Source organism: Taudactylus pleione, unplaced genomic scaffold, assembly GCF_031769625.1.
Source record: "Taudactylus pleione unplaced genomic scaffold, aTauple2 ptg001123l, whole genome shotgun sequence".
Classification (NCBI taxonomy): domain Eukaryota; kingdom Metazoa; phylum Chordata; class Amphibia; order Anura; family Myobatrachidae; genus Taudactylus; species Taudactylus pleione.
This window is the reverse complement of record NW_028285524.1, coordinates 6,601,854-6,629,461: the sequence shown is the minus strand read 5'-3', so window position 1 is coordinate 6,629,461 and position 27,608 is coordinate 6,601,854. Positions and strand designations below refer to the sequence as shown.

At 43.0% G+C, this 27,608-nt stretch overlaps 1 protein-coding gene across 1 annotated transcript in view; it reads left to right on the top strand.

Annotated features, from left to right (window-relative positions):
• The first annotated feature begins 925 nt into the window (after nucleotides 1-925).
• The window catches only part of SEC16B (SEC16 homolog B, endoplasmic reticulum export factor), a 222,747-nt gene continuing 196,064 nt past the window's right edge, over nucleotides 926-27,608 (top strand). Inside the window, exons 1-7 of the mRNA XM_088461883.1 lie at nucleotides 926-1,007; nucleotides 1,624-1,913; nucleotides 14,130-14,236; nucleotides 15,188-15,305; nucleotides 17,369-17,444; nucleotides 21,084-21,210; nucleotides 24,881-25,035. Of these exons, the coding sequence (XP_088318009.1) occupies nucleotides 1,636-1,913; nucleotides 14,130-14,236; nucleotides 15,188-15,305; nucleotides 17,369-17,444; nucleotides 21,084-21,210; nucleotides 24,881-25,035 (861 nt within the window). The 5' untranslated portion in view covers nucleotides 926-1,007; nucleotides 1,624-1,635. The remainder of the gene's footprint in view (nucleotides 1,008-1,623; nucleotides 1,914-14,129; nucleotides 14,237-15,187; nucleotides 15,306-17,368; nucleotides 17,445-21,083; nucleotides 21,211-24,880; nucleotides 25,036-27,608) is intronic.

Here is a 27,608-nt window from a genome sequence, read left to right as displayed (position 1 = left end):
CGACATTAGTACTTCTGTGTCCGACTGAATCTGAATATGATGTGTCTCGATGCAGCGTCCACGGCTGTTTCTCACGCCAAATTTTGTTGTGCTTCATCTGCAACTTTGTACATGTTAAAAACTAATTCCTGTGCAGTTAGTCACAGCCCAGTGTCTCTGGTACACTGTGAGTGGTGTTTTACTGTCTGTGATGCAAATAAGATGCAAAATGTAAAGAAAAATATGGTACACCTCTCGGAGCAGATCAGTCACGCCTTATGACGTATAGGCGTTAGGTGTATGAGGACACAGCTTATATGTTTTTAAAAGCAGATTTCTCTTTGCAGCCTGTGGAGGCGCAAAGAGACCAGCCTGCTGTAATTGAGCTTATATGAATCCTCTCTTAAATGTTGGGAGGTATGGAAACATTGCTGCTTGCTTTTTATTGCAAACACTGTATTAACTTAAATGTATCAAACTAAGGTAAATGTAATCACACACAAAGGGCATGGCATGTATCATTCTTGCTGTTTAACTGTGACAAACTTCTGTCATGCTATAATATCTGTACTGTATTATCTAATATGCTTGTTGTATAGCATAGTCTCATACTATGGCACAAATGCATAGTGATGCATTACAAATACAATCAGTCATTCCTTTGCTTTTACTGGGAATTGCTCATGTGTGGGCTGACCAAAGCTAACATCTGATTGGTTGCTCTGGTTGAATGGAGATGTTATTAAATAGGGTCATACCGGGAAAAAAAAAAAAACACTTCTCATGACGCCCTGTATCCCTTTTCTGTCAGCCCAGCCACAGAGCCTCTCTCGATGTTTTATTTTTAGTTACATTCAGGTTGGCCGCTGTTGTCTTCATGCAGGTGTACCTTGACCCTTTCTTATCTGTTGTCCGTATACAAAGTTGCAGCTGATATATGAAGCTCTCCGGTTCATGTGACAGATGGACTTTGGCACAAGTTACAGGCACATTCACATTCTGGCTCTTCTCTGTCGTGATTGACGCAGGTGAGTCCTGTTATGATTTATGCATTGGCATGAGGAATATACAGATAATAGTTTCTATATTTAAAACACCTTTTTTTTTCTTTTCATTCTATTGTTTGGTAACAAAACAAAAATGAAGTGAAATACTTTGAGACAGTTTCTGTGTGTAGACAGTTGGGGGCGGTGGGTATTCCTTCTGTCCCCTTTGGCTTGATCTTCACTAGCCCCTACCAGTTTACATCACTCTCTCCAACTCCCCCCCCAAACTTCTAGTTAGCTCTAACCACTTTCTTTTTTACAGCAACATAATGTATGTCATTCTTACCCTAAGTTTATAAGTTCTTTTACATGTTCCTGTATTGTAATGTATAGTGATTTTAGAATATTACATTTTAAATGCAGTTTAGCTCTATGAACATTACTATTTATGAGAAAATTTATTTCAGTATCAAAATTGTGTTGTAATTTTTATTGCGTTCTAGAATAGTTAAGGTGCAACATATATATTCCTAGTGAATGTAATATAATTTGTTCAAATGGGGTTTTCAGTATGCAGTTAAAGTTATTATAATTCGCATTATTACTAATGAAAACACGACACTGTTACGTGCTCATATTTCATAAGTGTTACCCATAGGAGACCATTGATATGGAACATGGACCTCCTCCTGGGTGCAACCAGTCTCAGATCAGACCAGCTGTAGGAATGGGCCCATGGAGAGGAATGTATGCCCATCCACTTCCACATAATTACCGAGACAGTTATGGATCTTACCAGCAGTATCATATGCAAGGAGGTCATCATGCATGGCCAGATCAGTGGGTGGACTACTACTCGCAGAATCCGGCTATGCACGTAGACCACAGACGCCCAGTTTCCAGAGCTGAAATGTATGAAAGGAGTGAGCCGTATCGCCCGTTATCCAGGTGAGATTTCCATCTGTATCAGCAGAATGCCGAAATAGACTTGCTGTAATGAAAACACCTTCTTTGTACACCCATAACCCAAGATGCTGGTGCTTTTTGTTTATAACAACCCTTATTGCCACAGAGATGGATATGCTCATTGGTACTGATAACCTGAGGTCTTCTGCATGGGGTTATTAGCGTTTACTATTCAGGGTAAGAGTACAGATGTGTCCTCATACATCTAGCCTCAATACACCGTGCAATGCGACATGCCTGACGTGAGTGAGTCGCCAGGTCCCGTGCTACACTGCTAGCGTTGAGCGTCTTTTTTGCAGAAAATGTGTCTAAGTCGCAAACTGTGCTGATTAATTTGATATGCGACACTTGTACATCTGTGTGCATCTGAGTCTGTATATGAACCACAACAGAACTTGTAATCAAAAAAGCTGTGGCTGCTACATTGTAGCAATTTGTATACAGATTCAGAGAATGAGGGGCCTATTCATCATCGGAGGCTGGAGCAATCCATCATTGCTCCGGTGAGGGGACAGCTGCTCCCAAAACCAGCTGTACTCTTGGTTAGAATCGCAGCTACAGATTTAGCTGCATTACATACCTCCTCCCCGTTGGCCTGGCTACCCGAGGTCACGTATGCACACAGCTGCCAGGAAATCCGTGAGAAGGCAGCGGAGGGATCCACTCGGATTCCTCTTCGCATCCCTGGATCTCCTTCCCATGGGAAGGAACGGGGCTACGAGAGCAAGCGCCGTCTGGAGAAAACTTTTACGTTTTCGGAGTTTGCTGAATATCAGGGCTCCTATCGGACCCCTGATGATGAATGGCCCGGTAACTAAAACATGCTGAAACGAGCGTTTCCGCATGGTTACCGGACCATTTATCGTTTGATGAATAGGCCCCTTGGTCACACACAGATATACAAGTGTCGAACATCATGTGAATCATCACAATCTGCTGATGTGTCCTAGTCGCATCACATAAAGACTTTTTTAAGGCAAAAGAGATGCAATAAAACGCCCATTGCTAGCAGAGTCTCACGGGACCTGGCGTGCCGAGAGAAGCTTTTTAGGACGACTGCAGCAAAGATGCGTAAGGACACATATGTATAAACAATAGAGGAGAAAGGCAAAGTCAAACAAAGCAGTGTCAGGAATTACAGATATGTCCGCATACACTATTACTGTAGTAGCTCCAAACAGCCCTTCCTGATGTGACAGGTCCCGTGCAGGAGCAAACGCAGGATTTTTACAGGGAGGTTTATGTATACACATGTTATATACACCACACAGGCATATGTCACACATACATTGCACACACACAAACACACACATATACAGTATATACACACACAAGTCACACTTACATTATACACACACTTACCTTGCAGCATCTGTAGACTGTAGGTTGTAGATGGGATGGGGACAGGACCTGGCAGACAGGCATCATGTTATTAAGCCCTGCCCCCTCGTGGCAAAATGGCTCCACCTCCTCCCGATTGACCCGCCGAATTGTAGCATTTTGCCACTAGGGGAGCGGGGCTTTATAACATGGTGCCTGCCCTCGCATCTGCCAGGGGGGTTCTGGGTACTGAGAAACCCTCCCTGTGTGCGCAACAGCTGTGCGATTTTGCTTGCACCAAGTGACTCTTTCACCTGAAAATATTTAGTCACAATCTGGTATGACAAACTACATTACAAGACTGCACTGATTCATTTAATATGTGATACTTGTATATCTGTGTGCGAATCTGTATAAGAAGCTCTGCGTTGCAGCGGCCGCAGCTTTTTTTCGCGGCAAGTTCAATTGTGCTTCATATACAGACTCACACAGATATACAAGTGCCGCATATCAAATTAAGTGTAGTCTCGTGAAGTGATTTTTCACATCCGATTGACTCAGGCGCATTTTCGAGTGAAAAAGATGTAAAAAAGTTGCTCAGCGCAAGACGAGGTGGACATGACCTGACAATTCACTCATGCCAGGCATCTTGTGTTGCATGGCGTATTGAGGCTAGGTGTATGAGGACACATCTGTTGAATACAAATGACAGTGCAAAATCAACATACCTGGAGTGGTCTAGTAAACGGAGAAAACAGCAATAACCGTACAAAATTGTCAGGCGATGACGAGTTCAGATGAAGCAATATTCAGGGCTGGTGTAAATCAATCAAGGTTTTAGGCAATGTCAGTACGCGGATAAATAGTAATAATAGGGAGACTCTGGTAAATGCAACTTAACCTATGACGGGCAATAAGGTTGTGGGAGAGCAACCATTAAATATGCAGTGTGCTACTATTATAGTGCACATATGTCTCATTTTACTGAGCATCGACATAGACTCACCCGTCAAACCGCTCATGTTCACCCATGTATTGTAGATATTAGATGCCTATGTACAGCTATGTTGATCATTGCACTGATTAATAGAACCTCACAGCACCTTCCACCCTTCTCAGTAAGGGGCCTTGTTTTGACTAACATCTTCCAGGATACTCATATAACAAAAGAGGGGAAGGTCACCCTGCGCTGATCTAAAATAAATAGTCAATCAGTCATATGTACCATAAAACATATATCATATAACATGTATAAAAAAATCCTTATAAGGATAACAGCCCAGGAAAATCCAAATTGGACTCCAGATGTTGCAATGTGGTGTGGGGAGAATACTGCTGCCTGGCTGGACCTGAGAGGAATACTCACTCTATCTGCTTGGGAGGTGATTTACGTAGGATTACATCTATCCCCCTACGCTTTTTTCAGTGCCTACCTCTAGGGCCATTCCGGTATGCAGGATACCCCCAAGGGGGTTTTATTTGGTCTTTTACTGTTTCGTGTCCAGTGTACTTTTGTTATTGCAAATTACATATTCGTACTGTCTTCGCGATGAGAGGCTCTTTCTTTATGATCTTCTTTTGGAGGTTGTCTGTAAAGAATTGTGTACAGTGAAGTGAACGTCCTCTTTGAGTACGAGAAGGAGAATCAAAGATACCTTTATGGGCATGCATCTCACTGTTCATAGGTGAGCGTGAATCCTTAATAGTGCAACATGGATTTTCTTGGGCCGTTATCCTTAGAAGCAATTTTTTATACATGTTATATGATATATGTTTTATGGTACATATGATTGATTGACCATTTCTTTTAGATCAGTGCTGGATGACCTTCCCCTCTTTTGGTATATGTGTATTGTGTGGAAAAAGGGTTCGGAATCCTTTGGGGTGGACCCTAGCTGCCGGTCTGTGAGCGCAAGTCACACACATTTTTATTTTTCTTCTTCCAGGATACTGTTTAGGGTACTTTAGGTTTTTTTAATGATTGTAGCAGTATGGGAAAGAAAAGTTGTAGGTTTCAAGAATAAAAGATGGAAACATTTGCAATCTGCAGTGATGACGGTAGATACGGTTTTGTGATTTTATAGGGTTTCAGTTTTGCAAATTCATAGTACCCAATATAGAGTATATAGGAACTAGTTTAGCTTAAGTTCTGTGGAATTTGATATTCTTGGTCGATAACCAGACTATCAGACTATCTCCAAATTTCAATTCGAGTTCTGCGGCGATACTTTTCCTTTAAGTCATTTTGTTTGGAAGCTTCCTCTTGTAATGAATATCATATTTCCCCAATGTGGTTGATTGTTTGATATAGGATGTTGCCTGTGGAACATCTGAGTTAGCTAATGTGTGGTTAAAAGATCTGAAGTGACTGCACACTGAGGGCCTGATTCAGAGATGAAAGCATTTGCAGCTTCCTCTCAGTTTGGGCGAGTCAGTCTGCTTACTATATTATGGTGTACACTGAACATTTGTGCAACTGCATGTGGAAGCCTATCCTGCTCTCTGTTTTTCCAACAACAGCTGTCATCAGGGGTGTTTCTATAGAGGAGGGGGCCCGTGTGCAATCTCCGACACAGGCCCCCTCCTCTCTGACTGGCAGCCGGCAGCGCAGTGAGCTGTGCGCGGCCAGCGCCGGAGTTATAGACTCTGGGCACTAGAGTGTGCCCAGAGTCTATAGAGTATGCACAAGTGACCGGGAAAATGGCCATTTTCCCTGTACTGCGGATGCGTAAACGACAGGAAAATGGCCGTGGCGGCCATTTTCCAGTCATTTTTATAGCGCTGGAAACCCCCGCCGACGTGGGACTCCAGAGAGGTAAGTAATACTATGGGTGCAAGTGTGTTGTGCGGGGCCCCCCTGGACCAGGGGCCCGTGTGCCCCGCACACCCTGCACCCATTATAGATATGCCCCTGGCTGTCATCATTAGTGTCTGATAGATCATTAGATCCGTCTCACACAGGTGCCCCATCTCTGTCTACAAGCTACGATCGAGCAAGGAAGTCAGTCTACACGCCCATGACACTTCTATGACATTGAACAGTTCCGATTGCATGGTCACCGCACAGTTACCATCAAGAAAACCTTTTTTGCGCAAAGTTTGGTCCATCGATGGATGGATCAATCCATAAGTATTAGCGATCTCCTTTCATGAGAGTATGTCTGATCCGGCGCCTACACAGTCACCAATGCTTATTTTGGCGCATGCGCAGTTTGGTGATATCCACGTGATCCAAACGCATTTCCACTTCCGTCCAACTCAGACTCATGCAATGAGTGTGGAAAGTACAGTGCAGTAGTTCTGCAAAGGAGGAAGAATCGGACCAATCCAATTGTGGCTTGTCTTGCTCAAACTGTCTTCAATCACCAAGATCACAGTGAATCTGTATGAAGGTGGTAATTCCACAATTGCATCCAGTGGTGGGTTTGCCACTAGGCACATGAGGTACATGCCTAGGGGCACCATTAGCTGTGGGTGGCACTTCAGACCCTCTGCCACCAGAGCTTTCCAGTGCCCCCAATTCAACCACTGCTATTTGGACACAAACCTCAGCTGCAACAAGAACTACATACTTATGATGCATCAGGGGAGTCTCGGGAGTGGGCAGATACACAGTCCGGAATCCAGAAGAGGACAAAGTGGGGGGAAGGGAGGGCGGCCAATAATATTGTGCCTAGGGGTGGCCTGATCCCTGGTTGCATCATTGATGTAACTCTTTACCAGGCACTGATCTACGGTGCCTGGTGACATGACAGGAAAACAACTAATGAGTAGTACTAGATACAGTGTTTGATAAATACAGAGCAGTTTAACTCGGAACATTTAGTAAGGAAAAACAGATGCAGAAAGTAAAGAGATATGACAATGCATAAATCTACTTACACTTGAATATATACTTTTGGTTTCTTTTTACTAATCTGCCAGTGATGCCTGTATGTTGCTCTCGGTGGTGTCTATAAATAACCACCTCTGTCACCCTTACCTACATTTTATAATTCTTCCATCCAAAATATTTACTGAATCACCTATGATCTGTTTCCAAGTTATCATAAATTCAAAGAGTCAAAGTACAGGCTGAGCCCCGTGTACAACTATGTGCGCCAGTGCTGGATCCATGTAACGTCCATCTCTAGAAATGTTATTATAACCCAGAATGAGTACTTCAGAGACTCAAAGGCACATTTCTCCTGTTGGCAAATAGCCTATATTCTATTCTATTCTGTTCTATTCTATTTTTCTAAGATTAGGTTTTCATGTCTACAGTGTTCAGACAATGAAGGTGAAAAAATGTTAATATAACGGAGATATATCTCCACAAATAAGAATGAACAGAAGCTGAGGATGCGCACCAAGGTTTGAACAAATGGCAATAACAAAAGAGGAATGTTACAAATAGTATTTAACCTATAGGGCAAATTGTTTACCTATATGTATAATGTTGGTGCACTGTGTAACCCACTGATTCAAATGTATATACAAAAATGATAAAAAAAGAAAGGAATCAGTTCCAGATCAGGTCCACGCAATCCCTCACTGATATAATTTTCAATCTAAAAATAAATTATTTATTAGGTATACATTAAAACACATGTATTCTTTTCCCTATGCAGTGATGAGAATGCTGATTATTGCTCAATATCCTAAATATTTTACTAAAAGTCTCATCTACTGTATGAGCCCTTACATAGATGTGACACAGATGTGACTTAATAAAATATTTACCTAATAAAGAATTTATTTTTAGATTGAAAACTACGGGCCTGATTCAGCAGAGAATGCAGGTGCTTATACACACGCAATCTGTTGATTGTTGCGTACTGCATATGCGTATGCATCACAGTGCGCAAACTAGACACTGCACTTAGGACTGCGATCGCAGTGGTTACGCAGACCCATGGAAGAGTGAATGACAGGAAGTGCCGTTTGGGGGTGGTGACAGGAGGTGGTCGGGCAAACGCGGACAGGCCAATGCGTTTCAACGCCTTGCATGGGTGTGCATAAATTAGCTGCTGCTGTACCGGACGCCATCTGACGTCTCATAGCGTGCGCTGAAGCAATACCTGAGTAAGGTCTGGGCTTCCTAACTGTCCGATGTTATCGATGTTACCTATTGTTTCTCCATGATTGTTACTCACGGCTTGTGAGTAAGGTAATGTGGGAGTCCTTATGTCAGGCTGCGATCACAATGTGAATGCAAACATTTAAATAACACATCTGATATTAGCAATGTAGTTGCGTGTGTATAAGCATATATAAGCATAATAGCGATCAGTAGTGAATCAGGTCCTATATAAGTGAGGGATTCAGTGCACCTGATCTGGTACTGATTCCTTTCTTTTTTATAATTTTGGTATATCTCCACGAATGTTTCCCACAAATTCTCAGAACACATAATTTACCATAATGAAATAAAAAGAGATACAAGCGCTTCAAGTCAAAAGTGCGTCTTCCAAATACGCTGAGGTAGTCACCAGACCTCCAAATGTCATATATAAATAAAGTACTTGCGTTATGTGCGCACCCTCCGAGGTATAGAAATCAGTCACTCAGAACAAGTTCCAAAAATAAGAAAAAGGAGATGTTTCTTCTCACTAGAAGGATTTTCCTGATGATACAACACTTTCTATCCTAGGAGGACTTCGCTAGGCCTCGCCGGTGGGGTAAGTATTGGTAAATACCAGTATATCTTTCGTTAGTATCACAATGATACTAAATTAAATTGCGCGAGTATTTGCATTTGTTGTTAAATAGGGGCCTAAATGTTTGAGACACTATCTAATCATACTAAATGTGTGCAAAGAATAAAAGTAATAGGTGATGTAATTTACATTGGATAACTTAACATGGAATGACCCCTGTTAACATCACTACAGTATTACAGCTGTTTACATGACAGCTCAAATACAACCCATTTACAGAGCCACCCATATTGCCACTTTGGCACTTAAGTTAACTTTACAATGACAAACATTTTTTTTACAAGATACATAAACTAGTCTTGTTTATTCAGTCATCACTTTCTGCGAACAGTAGATAATGATCATGTTAGACTTTTTCCTTTATAGCCATAGGGGAGCTTCTGGCTGCAGAATGTTTGTGCACATTTGTGCCAGTATTATGTAACAGTGCAGTGGAGTCCCCTTGTCCTAGTCTATTGACTTGTCTGGAAAGAGCAGTGTACCTGAATTTCCTCTATAAGAACTCATCAATGGCCATTCTCAGACATATTGAGAACGGGAAGCAATCGGGAAGCCGACTGCCTAAATACCGGCAGCCGGCTTCCCGACTGTCATATCCCGGCAAGGGTGAAATGCCGGGCATCTAGATGTAGACGGCCGCATTTCCCCAACGCCGGGAGACCGGCGCTCGGCATCCCGATCGTAGCGGACAGCCGCAGGGGGGTTTATGTTTAGGGATCCCAGGGGGGACTTAGGGTTAGGCACCCCCCCGGGAGGGTTAGGGTTAGGCTAGGGGGAGGGAGGGTTAGGGTTAGGCACCCCCGGGGGGGACTTAGGGTTAGGCACCCCCCCGGGGGACAGGTTTAGGCAGCGGGGAAGGGGGTGGTTAGGGTTAGGCAGCAGGGAAGGGGGTGGTTAGGGTTAGGCACTTAGAGGGGGAAGTTAGGGTTAGGCACCCCTAAGGAGGGTTAGGGTTAGGGTGGTTAGGTTAGGTTAGCAGATACTTACCTATCCACGATCGGGATTTCCAGCGCTGTCGGGCTTCCGCTGCTTCTAACTCTGCTCTTGTCGGGCTGCCGCTGACGGGAATCGGCGGTATTTCATACCCATTCCATTGAGAACAATTTAACAAAGTGACTTTTATTGTATATAACTAACTCAAAACTATCCTGTGTCACCTTCTCACATTACTAGTCACTAAAGACTCAGCATCGGATCAACATTTGTAGCATCAGCCATCTGAGAAAGTCAAAGTTTAGTCAGACTGTCGTCTGCAGCTTGCGAGGCCAGGAAATCTGCGTCCTCCAAAGCAGACCTTTCCCTCAGCACTCCAAAGAAAAAAGGTGTGACACGCCCCGTTTCTGGGAACGCATGTCGGCGACAACCCTTCCTCGCTCCTAAACGGTCACAGCCAATCCTTCCTCGCTCCTAAATGGTCGCAGCCTGTCTGGGGACACCCCCCTCCTCGCTCCCAAACGGTCGCAGCCTGTCTGTCGACACCCACTCCCAAACAGTCGCAGCCTGCCTGGCAACACCCCATCCCCGCTCCCAAACGGTCGCAGCCTGGGGGGCTCTGCGTCCTAACATGCAGGACTCGTTCTGCGTATGCACAGACCCACATCGGGTTTACGTACATCTCTACATCAGGCCCTATTTGCGATATTTGCCCATTTGCTGAGTATACACCGCCCCTATCCATACACTTGGTTTCATAATACCAGTGCTCATTTGCACCAACCTTATCCTTGGTGCAAGAGATTCATGTAAAAACAGTAAAAATTATGCATACTCACAAATCTGTATAGCCAGAAATTCTGTCTATACTCTCTCCACACACCCTAAACCTAGCCTACATGTGAACACCATATTTACCATCTGTATACGTCCCTTTATCCAGAAGTGTAGATGCATAGCATCGCCCATAGTTGCATACGGGATCGGTATGAGATGCCGGCGCTCGGGATCGCGACAGAATCCTGTCGGCCTCTCGAAAGGGTTAACATACCGACACTTGTTCGTCAGTATGTTAACCCTCTCCCTACCCTAAACCTAACCTCCCCTTTTTGTTGCCTAACCCTAACCTCCCCCCGTAGTGCCAGACCCTAACCTCCCCATCTCCGGTGCCTAACCCTCCCACCTTAGTGCCTAATCTTAACCTTCCCCCTAGTGCCTAACCCTAACCCCGCACCCTAAACCTAACTCCCCCCAACACCCCGATGCTTACTTTCAGTATCCCGGCGCTCAGAATGACGGCGCCGGGCTTCTGACCGGCGTCGGGATTTCAGCGCCACTAATAGGAGCATCGGCATCCAGATTGTCTGGATGCCGAACGCATACCTTGCATACTCCCAGCTCCAGAGCATGCACGGTGTGAAAACACACAAGATCTGTTCGCAACACTGACTTGTGCACAAGTCTGCCTGGGCCCCATAATGTATCACTTATTTCATTTAAATTCATACCACTGTTAGCTGCTCATTAATAACCATTATGCCCTAATGGGTTTTATGAAAGCTAGTTATTCTAATTGTCTCTTGTATTTGCTAAAAAAAAATGCTTTTGTCACTGTACTGTTGAGCGAGAAATGTATAATAGAGCCACACATTCTAATAGTTTTCCTTTCATTTACTTATTCTTTCATGGTTCTGGAGCTGTAGTATCCCGTAGTACCTAATATATATTTTCATGGTGAGTTTGTAGCAAAAAAAACCATTCTGTTTTCAAGTCTACTGTCAAAAGGTTGGGATCACAGAAATAAAGCTTTATTGATGTGTATGAACAGACATTTTCAACAACTTTATTTTATTGTTTTTATTTCACGAATGATTTCACCTTTTCTAGGGGCTCAAGGGCTACTGGGCACGTCATACATAGAAAATGTTCATGACATGAAGGTACTGTATTTAGATCAGACATAATAAAGCAGGAAAAATGATGGCATTTGGAAGAAATGTCAGTTTTCCAATCGTGATGAGCGAGAAAACTATGGTGCTTAATGAGGCATCACATTTACTAGGGATTTTCAACCTTCCTGCAATTTCTATTTCTTGGTTTCTAGTTTTCTACAGATCCTCATGTAACTTCCACTAAAGAAGACTTTATACTACTTTGTCAGAATTTTTTATAGTTATACATTATTTTATCTAATATTAATTAAATATTTTATTATTTTCACTATAATTTTTTATCAAAATTCTCTTGTAATGATATGGTTGTTATAATAAATGCTTTATCTATTTATATCATATGTCCTATATATCATGATATTGCTAGTTTGTTGTTGTGAGGTGAGTGCCCTGTGTTTTTGTATAATCTTTTATATGTAATTTTGGAAAATGCTATTAAAAAAATGATTGGTAAAAAATAAAAAAAATACATTGCTTCATTGTTCTTGTTTTCTTCTGCGTTTCATCTCATCTCCATGTACAAAAGTAAATGCTATCTTTTCATTGCTATTGGATGTGACACAGTCCTGCTCTGTGCAGTGGATACAGCTGTAGTTTTGTGCATTGTCAGTATAAAATCTGCTTCTGTGATATAGAGGATTACTCGCAGCAGGGGCGTATCTATAATGGGTGCAGGGTGTGCGGGGAACATGGGCCCCTGGGTCCAGGGGGGCCCCGCACCGCACACCCTGCACCCATAGAATTGCTTACCTCTCCGGAGTCCCACGTCAGCGCGGGGGTCCGGTGCTGTAAAATGACTGGAAAATGGCCACTGCAGCCATTTTCCCGTTGTTTGTGCATGTGCAGTACAGGGAAAATGGCCGCCGTGGCCATTTTCCCAGTGACCAGTGCATCCTCTATAGACTCTGGGCACACTCTAGTGCCCAGAGTCTATAACTCCAGCGCTGGCCGTGCACAGCTCAGTGTGTTGCTCTCTAGAAACTCCCCTGAGTCGCAGTATAAGTTGGTGATGATATTATTCATGAAATTTGCAGGAGGAAGTAATAATAAAAGTAATAATAATAATAATGCATGTAGGTTCAGGCAGTGGCAAAACTCAGGTCTTTTTAGACAATTGATGAATTTAATTAATTTAAAGCTGACTTTGCAATCATATTGTAAAATACCACCCTCAAATGTTATGGTTTTGGCGAAATCACCTTCAAGCAGGGCCGACTCGAGGCATGTTCGACCAGTGCGGTTGAACAGGGGCGCCACCCCATAGAGGGTGCACCCCTCCCAACCATCCCGATTTCAGCGGGACAGTCCGATTTTTCTGGCACTGCCCCGCTGTTCCAACCGCAGGCCGAAGTGTCCCGCCGGTGGTCGGAAGCTTTGCAGCGGTGCTGGCACCGGGGAAGAGGAATGGATGCCGTGTGCAATGCAGGGAGAGGGCTGGGGGCAGCCCAGCTACTGACGGAGTGCTGGGCTTGCCCCCAGTCTGATGTTAAATAGGAGGTGTGCCATATGGACATGACCAAATAGCGTCTTTTAAGGGGCGTGGTCTATGGTAATTAGGTACCACCCCCTTTTCGCCATGCACAGGGTTATGGGGCGTCTGAGTCCCAGTCTGCACAGGGCGCATCTCCTGCCCTCAAGTGTTTTGGTTCAGTTTCGGTTTTGGTTTCATGTAAAATCATGTAATTTGGACCTGTTTACATGCACTCCAAAACCCGAGATCAAGTTTTTGGATCCAAGATCTAAACTTACGAGTTATATCGAGCCAGGACTTGGTTCTACTTGGAACCCCAATAGTTATGCGAGCTGGGATTCAGTTTTACTCAGAATCCCAAAGATCGGGTGTGTTCGGTTTTCAGAAAAACCAAACCGCTCATCTCTGACACAAATAACAAAAATATACATACACACACATGAATATACACACACTGCTAGTCACTTAGAGTACAGTATGTATATCTACAAATTTGTTAAAATTTGCTCTAATTTCAAAAGCAAATTTAACATTTTTCACCTAACCCAAGAAGAATCCTTAGAATGAAACAACGCTGAGGTGGGATTCTTATTGCTTTGCTGGTCAGACAAGGTTTTTACTTGTAAGGGAATTTTTTACCTCCATACTTCTAGTTCTATTGATTTTGCTGTAAATTACATACAGTATAACGCATTTCATGGCTCTTTGGCTCTCGAGGCTAATTCTGTAGAAATATATAACTATTCCAGCTAATAGGAGCACAAAGTCAGAAACATTGCCGCCCTCTCCGACCTGTCTGCATGACCTGTTCTTGTCTTTCTAGGCAGGAATATGATGAGAGATATGGATTTTACGATGCGGTATATAGGGAAAACTGTGGCAATAGAGGCTATAACAATGAATCCCCAGCTGGTGCTTCTGGAGAGAGAGGTACAGTGTGCTCACTTATGCCTGTGCGCTACCTGTGTAGCCGGTGTTTCCAAATTGTGATACTGTATGTCTTATTTGTGATACTGTATGTCTTAATTGTAATACTGTATGTCTTAATTGTGATACTGTATGTCTTAATTGTAATACTGTATGTCTTCATTGTAATTCCATATGTCTTAATTGTAAATACTATATGTCTTAATTGTAATACTGTATGTCTTAATTGTGATACTGTAGAGTATGTCTTAATTGTGATACTGTATGTCTTATTTGTGATACTGTATGACTTAATTGTGATACTGTATGAATAAACTGAAGTTGTTACATAAAGTACACCAAATATGTGGGTGTTTTCAGTCTGAAAATTTGAGATTGGTTTGTGTGTCACAAGACTTATCAAGTTTTGGTACAAACTGAAGCTTCTTTCCAGATTTCAGAATCCTTGTGCATTAATCAGCCAGCAGTACTTGCTTATTTAACCACTTAACTGGCGCGGTCACATGGCATGTGATATCACAACCAGCTGTGCTTCAGCTGACGCTGTCAGAACCCATGCAACTGTGCCACCCCACTGCGTCCTCCAGCTTTTGAATAGGAGATCCGTTCTCCTCTGACTTTCTGGCAATCACAGTAGACCCTGGCAATCTTGTTCATATTCCCCTTATTGCAGGTAGTATTTATTTGCAGGTTCTGTATGTCGACGTTTATCCCAGGGCTTCATCTGGGTGTGGTGGGACCTGTGCTACCGTGTTTTATTAGGTAGTACCATAGAATTAAGGAGGAACTACTCTACATTCTTTACATTACCATAGCTACCTTAAAATCAATAATTTCTCTGGACATTCTCTTGATGTATGAGTGCTTCACTCCTCATTGTACAGCTCTCATAGTTTTTTGCAATCATACGCACATTGCACATCCATTTTATATGAGTGTTTTCCATTATTACAGACTGGAGGAGTGCAACTCACAACAAACAGATAGAACACTGGTCACACAGTTCCTCCAATATCTACTCTCCCGAACACAACAGTGGAAGGGCCTGGCCACAAAGCGATGCACAAAGCAGGTAAAATTCCTAATACAGCTTTCTATAGAGTATTTCTCAGTGTCAATCAAATTCTGTTATATTTACAAGATTTTTATTCTATGAAGAATATAAAATAATAAAATATCATATCTAATGTTGTATGTCCCATATAGTTATTGTAATGTAAATGGGAAAAGGAAAGCCATATGACTAAGGAGCATTTTTAAAATTGTTTGTAAACTTATATTGTGGCAATAAGAAATTGTACGATTATGGATTTTAACAAATGTCTCTTCCCGGTATATGGGCTCCGTCCTGGCAAAGAGTAAGAAGTAAAGTGAGAACTTACGGACAGCCAGAGCATGCGTCACTGGGAGGCGATAGAGATAGAAATGTGTGAATTAATAGCCCATAGGCTGCTATAGGACAACGCCATCTGGAGATGGAGTTATCCTATCGAGACCAAGCTCCGGAATGTTTTGCTTTACTGAGCTCGGTAAATCTGACAAACTTACGTCTCCCTTAGAAACTATAGGGGCTGCCGCTACTGTTGGAAATGGAAGGACCCCCTCTATGGTAAATTCAGGGGATACTTAATATTTGCGAGTATCCCCCGAAAACGGGGAGGATTATCCCACAAATATTATTTGATAAATATGCCTCTATAAGACTAGTTTAATAAATATGCTGCTAAAGCTTTTGTTCATGTCAAATAGTTGCAGTTCATAAGCATCAGAAAAATGTTAATCTAAAGAGCTTCAATCATTACTTAAAAAATTCCTATTTTCACAAAATTAATTTCTAGGTCAGTAATTGGCCTTCTTGTGCTGATTTTGAAGATTATGGGACCTATTTATTACTAATTGCGGGATATCCCTTGTATGTACCCGAATGTATTTCCTTTAGGAACCCCTGTCCTGTGAGTGTATTTTAATAAATTTGTGCATATATTAATCTCTTACTGTTGCTAATAGTGGCAATAAGAAATTACAGTAATTGGGTCTAGGACGGGGGACAGCAGCAGATATCGGAGATACAGTATCTGTTGCAGTCTCCCAATTTTGCTCAGAAAAGCAGCCACCATAGCTTATTATGGGGGCTGCTTTACTGCCAAATTTACCAAACTCCAGAATGCATTGGCCCCGATAGCCAAGTTGGCCCCATTAGCCATTGTAGCCTATATGCTACAGACGGGAAGCAATCGGGAAGCCGACTGCCTAAATACCGGCAGCCGGCTTCCCGACTGTCATATCCCGGCAAGGGTGAAATGCCGGGTGTCTAGATGTAGACGCCCACATTTCCCCGACGCCGGGAGACCGGCGCCCGGCATCCCGATCGTAGTGATGTCGGGCGCCGAGAGCGGACAGCCGCGGGGGCGAGGGTTAGGCTTAGGGCTCCCGGGGGGGGACTTAGGGTTAGGCACCCCCCCCGGGAGGGTTAGGGTTAGGCTAGGGGGAGGGAGGGTTCGGGTTAGGCAGCCCCGGGGGGGACTTAGGGTTAGGCACCCCCCCGGGGGACTTAGGTTTAGGCAGCGGGGAAGGGGGTGGTTAGGGTTAGGCACTTGGGGGGGAAGTTAGGGTTAGGCACCCCTAAGGAGGGTTAGGGGGGTTAGGTTAGTAGATACTCACCTATCCACGATTGGGATTTCCAGCGCTGTCGGGCTTCCGCTGCTCGGAACTCTGCTGATGTCGCCCTGCCGCTGCGGCCGGCGGTATTTCATACCCATTCCCTACAGACAGCAAAAAGTAGCACCAGATAAATAATAAATATGCCCCTATATCTACTCTCACAATAATATCTGAGAATAGGTGGACATTTATCAAATCTTGGAGGGAGATAACGTGGAGAAGTTGCTCATAGCAACCAATTAACTTCAGACATTTTTCTAGCACAGCCTGTAAAGTTACAGTTAGAAACAGATTGGTTGGTAGTTGGTACGCTATCTCTCTCCACTTTATCTTTCTCAACTTTATCTGTCTCCAAGAGTTGATAAATCTTCCCCTAAGGGCACTATATAACCGGTTATGTATATATAGATGTTATCTGATGGCTTGTTAACAGCTATTTTTTTAACTCCACATGAACTTGTCTTGCATTGCAAGGTCTCGGGTCTTTGGAGACAATGGTGGCTGGCGCCTTGATCAGAGGAGATGTGGTTCTGCTATGGGCACTTTAGAGGTAACATCTTGTGATATCTAATTACATTGAACATACTTTTCCTAGACTCTCCATCACTTCCAGTTTTCCAGGCTATGGGTGTGATTCTGAGTTAGACACATCTGTGAAATGGAGGCATCTCCCATTTTCGATCCAACTGCGCATGCATCTGAATAGCAAAAATGGTGTGCGCCTGTGCCACACAATGTGTCTGAAGATGCATGTAGGTGCATGCATGCCGCATCTTGTGCGAATGGAGACCAACGTGAAGTAGGCATTTTTGGGTGGTGACTAGGCGGCAAGTATCAAGACGTATGGAGCGGCTGTTTCTGATGGGAATGTCATGAGCATGTGCAGTATCTAAACCTCTGCGTGATTCTCAGTCATGCATATGGGTAATGGAAGCCTGTTTCTGTTGTATTTCTTGCACTTAGCATGGGACTGGTACAAGTGCCGATGACGGTTCCATCTGCGAATGCTGAAACAGTGAGTGGGATAGGCTTGCACTTTCAAATGCACCAATTTGCAGCATATTAAAGTTAGTACAATGCTGGGGTCATAGAGAAAAACAGCCGCAAAAGCATCCAACTCAGGACCTATGTATATAAAATGGGCCACATTTAGACTTGGATGTATTTTGCATTCTGAGCATAGGCATAAACATTTCGTTGCAGCATAGTCTATGAGTAATATTTGTGCAATGTATGCTTCAGGTGTACAAGTGTGTATACTTTCTCCTAACGGTAGCATAGAGACCCAGTGTAACAGTTGGACAATGTTAGCAGTAAATTCATCTGATAAAATGGTCTGTCCAGTTATGCATTCGGACATGTGGTCCAGTTGGATCCTGGCTATGTTTTAGGGTGGTTAGGGTCCCAGTTGGACCTCCCATTGGTGTACGCAGGGCAGAACTTTGACCTGGGAATTCTGTTCTGAGCCTTCCACTGGCTGGATTTGGACAAAAACCAGAGAGTGGTAATATTGGATCCTAGAAAACATACTAGGGGGTTGAAGTCCTAGTCAGACCTCCCGTTGGTGTATGCTTGGCAGAACTCTGACCTGGGGACACTGGGCAGAACTTTGACCCAGGGAACCTGTTCTTGGCCTTCCACCGGATGGATTTGGATGAAAACTTCACAGAGAGGTGGCAATTGGTCTGGGATGCCTAATGGAATGGTTGGGGTCCCAGTCAAACTTCACTGCAAAATCCACCGGTCAGAACTTTGACCCGGAGAGCCTGTTCACACCCGAGGAGCCTGTTCTGAGCCTTCAACTGAATGGATTTGGATAAAAACTTTAGAGAGTGGTAACATTTGATCCAAGGAGACATACTAGGGGGTTGAGGTCCTGGTCAGACCTCCTGTTATTGTACGCTGGGCAGAAATTTGACCCGGGAAGCCTGTTCTGGGCATTCTACTGGATGGATATCAATGAAAACTTCACGGAGGAGTGGCAATTGGATTGGGATGTCCAATGGAGTAGTTGGAGTCCCGGTCAGACCTCACAGTGCAGTGCGCTGGGAAGAACTTTGACCCAGGGAGCCTGTTCTGGGCCTTCTACTGGATGGATTTGGATGACATTACATAATAATACTTAATAACTTGAAGATACACCCATCACCGATTGGGATGAAACTAACGCGAGGTGGTCCAATTGCATCTTGGCCAGGTTTTAAGGGGGTTAGGGTCCCGGTTGGACCTCCCGTTCGTGTACGCTGGGCAGAACTTTGACCTGGGGAGCCAGTATTGAGCCTTCCACTGGATGGATTTGGACGAAAACTTCACAGAGTGGTAACATCGGATCCCGGAAGACATTCTAGGTGGTTGAGGTCCCCGTCGGACCTCCCATTGGTGTACACTGGGCAGAACTGTGACTCGGGGAGCCTGTTCTGAGCCTTCCACTGGATGGATTTGGATTCAAATTTCACAGAGGGGTGGCAATTGGTCTGAGATGCCTAATGGAGTGGTTGGGGATCTCTGTCGGACCTCACCATGAAGTGTGGTCTGCAGAACTTTGAAACAGGCAACCTGTTGTGGGCCTTCTACTGGATGGATTTGGACGACATCACATAATAAAACTTATTAACTTGGAGATTTACACCCGGGCAATACCGGGTACTTTAGCTAGTATAAAATATTAGTATATATAGGCATCTTGTTTAGGCTTTCGAAAATTAAACAAGTCTTCTTTCCGTCACTAGGCCATTTTGAAATGGCAAAGAAGTAATGTGAAAAGACAGCTACTACAACTTATATAAAATAGCTGTGATGCTAATGAATGAAGTACAAACAGCCGTAGAAATCAATTCATAAATGGACAATCAGAAGGAGCTTGGCAGCATCATCATTGCAAAGCTTTGCTTCAGCTCCCACTAGGTATATGCCTCCTTACAGACATGTCAGGGGATATGTCACATGTAATTATATTGTACAGTATCTACATCTACACTAATATGAACACACCCTTACTCAGGGCCGTAACTAGGGTAGTGCGACCTGTGCTATGGCACAGGGCACTGCAGGGCAGGGGGCGCTGTTCGGGCTTGTCAGTTTTCTGTTTATTACCATTCTTACTTTTAGCTTCCTCTTATTTTATCCCCAGTATCTCTTGGCCTCCCCTATCTCTTCCCAGGCCCTTCCCTATGAGGCCATGGCCCTTTTTCGTGTGTTATCTCCCTATTTAAAAAATAGGGGGGGGTGCCAATGCTCTTTCTGGCACAGGGCACCAAAAAGTCTACTTACAGCTCTGCCCTTACTACCTAACATAGGATTGCCCATCAGCATTCAGTTTCAGACATAATACATAAAGTTAGATACAGATGCATGTTGGTGCACAATTATTCAAACAGTAAAGTAGCCCAATGCAAACACTGAGATGTTCATGAACTGATATGATTGACCAAATAGCTACTACAGTAATGTGCTTCATATAAAAGTGTCATCAGTACCATTTACGGATCACCTGTATTCTACACTCAGTGCTATATTCAAAGTTGTTGCTGTCGGCAACGTGAGTGTATGTGCCCTTATTATATTGATGATGCTCATCTCTCTCAACTCAACAACCTATCTCTGAATATATTTACCGTAGTGCTGGATTAATGGCTATATTGGCTACGACCTGAAAATAATCAGGGGCCTAGGGGTGTATTTACTAAAGTGTGGGTTTTTACAAGTGGAGGTGCTGCCCGTAGCAACCAATTAAATCTACTTAACACATATTTAGCATCTTCTAGATCTACATCCTACACTATCAGCCTCAATGTCTCCATAATACGTAAAAGTAGAAAGATTCATCATTTTGTGAGTAAAATAGAAATACAATTTTAATACTTATGATTTATGGCCGAAGGTGTGGTCATCTGGTCAGCTGGTTTTCCCCATGGTGTCTTGATGATGGACCTATTATTATGTGGAGGCCTGGATCTGTAGTCTACTTCGCCCCATTGTAAATATGGCCTTGGTTTACTTTGATAAATAGGTGGTCCTTAGTTGTTATAGACCAATTAATAAAAAAAATAGAAAGAAAAATAACAAAACTATTTTCTGTGCTTGCTCCTACATTGTGCTAGCATATTTATTGGTGTTTATGATAAATAGAGGACTTTCTATACTACTACCCCTCTAAATGCAGATTGCCTCTCCACCTCTCTTTTCACAGCAGTCTTTTGGCTGTACAAGGCCTAGTTTACTGTCTGACTACCGTGACTCTGGCATGTCATCTAGTAGTTTCGAGTTGAGTCAATACATGCATGAACCAGCTGACCCCTGGAGCCCATTGCAGAATGGTAAGTGAGTGTCTCATGGATGTGGATAGTACCTAGTACTTTGAATATGAAATATATATCATGGTGTGCCAACGGGATTGTATCATACCATACACAATCTGCCGAAATCGCCTTCAAAACCTACAAAAACATTTTGGGTAATGCCATGCCCTGTTAGAATGCTTGTAGGTATAATAATATTGGTTTGTTCCATACAAAGGCTTACTCAACTGTGTGTAAGTGAAGCATCCCTTCAAATATATACGTATAAAGTGGGTAAAAAATAAACAGCTAATCTGAGGTGACTTTTATGAAACCTCTGATAAGATTGTTATTATATTATTGTATGTGTATTAACGTTTAAATTAATCAAGTTTTGCATATCTTTTATATGGTATTCTATGGTGTTGTGAAGTGTATCAGAATAAAAAATGTTTTGGGACTCTAGCACCACAGCGCTGCACAATCATTATTGTTTAAAGGATACATTAATTTGAGGCACTTTGAAGGAATGTCTATAATAACTTGGTATAGTCTGTCCTATCTCCACCATGCACAGTGCCGGGCATGTGCTGTTGGCTTGCTAACAGCTCCCACTGCATGCAACGACAGAGCAGGACAACGTACAGAAGACAAATGTATGTCCACAATCTGCGACCAGGGGGACTTGGTGAATGAGGGGGTCATACAAACTACCGTAAATGATAATAGCCACTATATTGGGTACCTCCAAGCATGCAAACACAGCAGCTTTACTTAGTGTCCACGGCAAGAGCACAACAAAAAGATTTAACACAAAGGAACAGCAGTTCAGGTTTTGCAGTGAGAGGGACATAGGGCCTGACTTAGAGTGTTACGCTGATGTAATCGCAACTGCGATCTCTCACGGATCTCAATTGCCGAAATAAGCAAATGTCTTCCAAAGTTTCTCCGGATATAGGGATGCCCACTGCTGTCTTCTCATATCCATCTGACGACATTCATCAGCGTAAACATTGGGAAGATCAACGCAGAATGGGCAGCCACGCAGCTACTGAGTGAGGTCTGACTTGTCTCAAACGCTGCGGCTCTACCGACACGCTGAGAGCTCTTATGCTGTGAAAGAGATCACAATGGCTAATTTATGCACGCCCAGGAAATGGTGTTTAAATGGACAGACACGCCTGCATTTGCCTAGCCACCCCATTACCTCCCCCAGACACAGACTGCCTGTCACTCACTTTGTGAGTGAATCCTTTGTGCGAACGCAATTGCAAACCAATCGCTGCACATTCGCAGTATGGCTTTCACGCATGCACAATGACTAAAAATCACTCAATCTGCGTAAATATCAGCGTAACAGACATACCTCATCCACACTGTGTGCGACTGAGTCTCTGAATCTGTATACAAAGTGCTACAATGTAGCGACCGCAGCTTTTTTCATTCCAAGTTCCGTTGTGGTTTATATACCGTCTCATGTGCACACGGATACAGGGGAGTAGTGAGGGTGGTTCTAGTGGAGCATGAGCTCCGGCACCAATATGGACAGAGGGTGCCATTCAAGTTTCCGGAATTCATGGGGCGCTGCACAGTATGATGGCCTAACGCCTGTTAGTTTTATCTTGGTTTGTTTGCTCTATATCTTAAATAAGTTACGGATCTGAGATCCGTTTCTACATTTCATGCTCCCTCAAGCTGCCCAGATTGCCTCCCCTCCGACCCCCCCTCCTCTGTGATCATCTTCTGTCACCTCCTCTTTCCTGTCATATTGACTACATTCACTTCTCACCTCTTTACCCTGTGATTGGCTCTTTTCCCCTCTCCTCTCCTTTTCTTATTGGCAGGTATGAGTTAAAAAAAAGTCACTGCTTTGCTTTTTAAAGTAATGAGGTGTTCCTTGGCATGACCTCAAAGTGTTATTTGAAAGGTCTTTAAAAAAAGACTGTATTAGGAGACCTGAAATAATGGTGGTAGACAGAAGATGATTAGTAGTACCTAATATAGGTGCAATGTATATTTGCGAAGTAGGAGCATAGCTGAGAAGGGAGCTTCCCATAGGTGTCCCCACTCCAGTGAAAGCTGCTTGGGGCAGTGATTGCAGTAATAAGCTGTGCACCCTGTGATATCTCACTCTAGCCCATGTAGTCTGTCAATTTAAGTTAAATGATCAGAATATATAGTACAATCTGCTCTATTGACTAATAACAATAATTCAAATGAAATAAAAGTCAGATCCTAGAAGCAATACTTAAATAAAGCAGTGTCAAAGCAGCTATTCCTTAATGTCAGATAGTGCATCACCGAATCATTCTTTTCCCCCAATGGGACCTCAATGCCAAGTGTCATATTGCTACTGTTTGCTGTTTTTCTCTTCATTTCAGTATTCCCCTGCAAGCTGGCAATACCCCACTGGCACAGTTGAGTACGGGGGGAGGGGGGCTATGACATGTACTTTCTCCGGGTGCCATGGTTCCACGCTACTCCTCTGCACGGATATAAGTGTTGAATATCAAATTAATTAGCATAGTCTGCTGGTGCGTACTAGTTACATCGCTAGCAGAGTAGCACTGGACATAGCGGCTCACTCACGCCTGACAAGTCGTGCTGCTAGCGTATTGAGGCTAGATGTGTGAGGAAATCAGTATGACCGCCTATTCTGGTAATGCATACTGTAGCTAATGGTCAAAGTTGTTTCATTATAACTGTATTTCAAATTATGGCAAAAACGATAACTTCCAATCATTTCACAATGCTCTGGCACACCTTCTATGATTCAGACAGGAGACTAGAATTATAATGGAACACCTATATAATTTTTATTTTGGTTTAAGATTTAGTTATAAAAAATAAAACTAAAAAAAAACAGAGCAATTCCACTATATTAAAATCAGCTAACTGGGATTTAATAAAAGTTTAAAATGCAATATGATTCAAAGTAAAATACATCAAACAACATTTAATTATGGAAATTAAAAATCCAGACTATTGAGCAACATATCACAATGAGAAAGAAATGTGAGATCTCCCCTTTAATCATTACATTTACTCTCTCAAATTTCTGCAATACCCAAAAGGCCTTTGCAGCACAGCTATTATACAAATTAACCGAAATGCCTTGTTTTTAATGAAACGATCAGAGGCCTTGTCTTTCATCTCAGCCCAGTATCTCAGGTTCTCACGGTAAAAGCCAAGTTAAACTAGGCAATCCAGTGCAGGACAAACAATTTATGTTACAGTGCTCAATGCCAGGCTAATACCATTTTATATGCTCATTGTGAAATAGAATCTATTATGAGCAAGATGGCAGAAACACATGTATTACTGGAACCAAGGTCATTTGCAATACATTAACGATATGTTGTGGGCTGAATCACCTCGCGGCTCTATAAATGTAATTTTGTTATAACGCACCATTATTGATAGATTTACAGGGGTATATATTTACTACAGTGCAGGTTTTTTAGAAGTGGAGTTGTTGCCCATAGCAACCAAACAGAATCTACTTAACATTTATCTAACACCTTCTAGAAGATAATAGTTAGAATCTGATTTGTTGCTATGGGCAACATCTCCACTTCTAAATACCCGCTCTTTAGTAAATATACCCCGCAGAGTAAATAAAAATATTTTATCAAGCTGCAAACGTTTTTATGTTGCTTTGACTTCAGTTCAGACCAATATCAGTATCCTAACTGTCATTTATTTAAAGAGACCTTGGAACCTACTCCGCAGCCGACAGCTCCGATGAAGTTTTCCTTGCCACACGTTACTGTCTGTTTTGGTGTGCGTGGACAATTGGTCAGGGTGTGCCCCAATTTTCCAGATGAGGGTCAACCTGCCCTTGTGGAGATACACAGCGTAGAGGTAATTGAATACCTCAATTGCATAAATTACTATTCATGCTAAGGTAATTGTGTTAAAAAGAGATGGTTATTACATTATAAGAAACTAGCTGGAGTACCCGCCGTTGCCCGGGATTTTAAGAATGTTTGTTTACACATCATCCTCCAACAAACCTGTCCTTAGGCAGGCCTCACGAAAAGTGTGACAAACTTCCCCAACAACAGTCCTAAGGTCTTCAAAGGAAGTAGGACCTGTAACGGTGTAAAGCAAACTTCAGTGATAGAAGCATTCAAAATGTGTCGGATGTACAGTGTAAACACAGCCAAGAGCTTCTATTGCTCTGATACCAAGATGACCATCTACAGCGACTCCCTGTTTTCTGCGCAGAAAAACTTTTCCAGAAGCATTCCATGTGTAGTATTTTGGCAGCTCACAGTACAGAAGGGTCCTTGCAAAGTCATCATTTTGACACAGTTCGAAGAAAGAAGTCAATGTTGTTGCGTAATTTGGTATAGTCAGACAGCTGAGACTGCTGGGAAAGCCTGCTAAAGCTCTCTTTGATAATAAACATTGAGATCATGACAAAACATGACAAAACAAAATGCTCGCTCTGAAGCCCTACCCATATGCCATGAGACCCTACAATGAGCTTACAGCCAAAATTGTGTTTTTTAATAAATTAAAAATTAACAGTATTTAATTTCAATTCCAAATTGTTTTAGTTGCCTCGGGCGTGTTTTAATACGCTCGTATGTAAAATTTCACGATCTTGTCTTGTAAACTGTGGATTTCTATAGAAAGACAGTAGGACAGAAGGACAAATTTTCTATTTTACAGTATGTAGTAGATAATTAGTGTGTATATACACTACATATAAAGAGGGCTGTTGAGAGCCTGGCCAGGCCCGGGTAATGGAGGGGGCGTGGCCGAAGCGCGGGAGGCATGGCCACGCCTCCTTGAAAAAAAAAGAAACAACCATCACTTTTTCAGTGCCACGTAGCGGCGCTGCGCACTGGGGAGGGGGCGTTGTAAGCCCCCACAGCCCGGTGATAAGTGTGGGGGGGGCGTGATCAGTATTATCGCTCCCCCCCACAGCCGCAAGCAGTCTCACAAGCTACGTGCTGAGCTGCTGTGAGGGAGGGGGGGACGACGCCAGACCCAGGCCCCCATCGGGCCCCTCTAGCAAGCCCGGGCCCGGGTAAACTGTACCCGCCCCCCCCCCCTCTCGGCGCCTATGCATATAAACACTTACAGTCAGGTGCATAAATATTGGGACATTGACAGAATTTTCATATTTTGGCCTCTATTTACCACCACAATGGCTTTGAAATGAAACAAACAAGATGTGCTTTAACTGCAGACTTTCAGATTTAATTTGAGGGTAATTACATCCAAATCAGGCGAAAGGTGTAGGAATTACAACGGTTTCTATATGTGTCTCCCACTTTTAAAGGGGCCAAAAGTAATGGGACTATCAACTCAAAAGCTATTTCATGGACAGGTGTGGGCTATTCCCTCGTTATTTCATTATCAATTAAGCAGGTAAAAGGTCTGGAGTTGATTCTAGGTGTGACATTTGCATTTGGAATCAGTTGCTGTCGACTCTCAATATGAGATCCAAAGAGCTGTCACTATCAGTGAAGCAAGCCATCATTAGGCTGAAAAATCAAAACAAACCCATCAGAGAGATAGCAAAAACATTAGGTGTGGCCAAATCAATTGTTTGGAACATTCTTTAAAAGAAAGAACGCACCGGAGAGCTCAGCAACACCAAAAGACCCGGAAGACCACGGAAAACAACTGTGGTGGATGACAGAAGAATTATTTCCCTGGTGAAGAAAAACCCCTTCACAACAGTTGGCAAAATCAAAAACAATCTCCAGGAGGCAGGTGTATATGTGTCAAAGTCAACAATCAAGAGAAGACTTCACAAGAGTGAATATAGAGGGTTCACCACAAGATGTAAACCATTGGTGAGCCACAAAACAGAAAGACCAGATTAGAGTTTGCCAAACAACATCTAAAAAAGCCATTACAGTTCTGGAACAACATCCTATGGACAGATGAGACAAAGATCAACTTGTACCAGAGTGATGGGAAGAGAAGAGTATGGAGAAGGAAAGGAACTGCTCATGATCCAAAACATACCACCTCATCAGTGAAGCATGGTGGTGGTAGTGTCATGGCGTGGGCATGTATGGCTGCCAATGGAACTGGTTCTCTTGTATTTATTGATGATGTGACTGCTGACAAAAGCAGCAGAATGAATTCTGAAGTGTTTCGTGCAATATTATATGCTCATATTCAGTCAAATGCTTCAGAACTCATTGGACGGTGCTTCACAGTGCAGATGGACAATGACCCGAAGCATACTGCAAAAGCAACCAAAGAGTTTTTTAAGGCTAAAAGTGGAATGTTATGCAATGGTCGAGTCAATCCCCTGACCTGAATCTTATTGAGCATGCATTTCACTTGATGAAGACAAAACAGAAGGGAAAATGCCCCAAGAACAAGCAGGAACTGAAGACATTTGCAGTAGAGGCCTGGCAGAGCATTACCTGGGATGAAACCCAGCGTCTGGTGATGTCTATGCG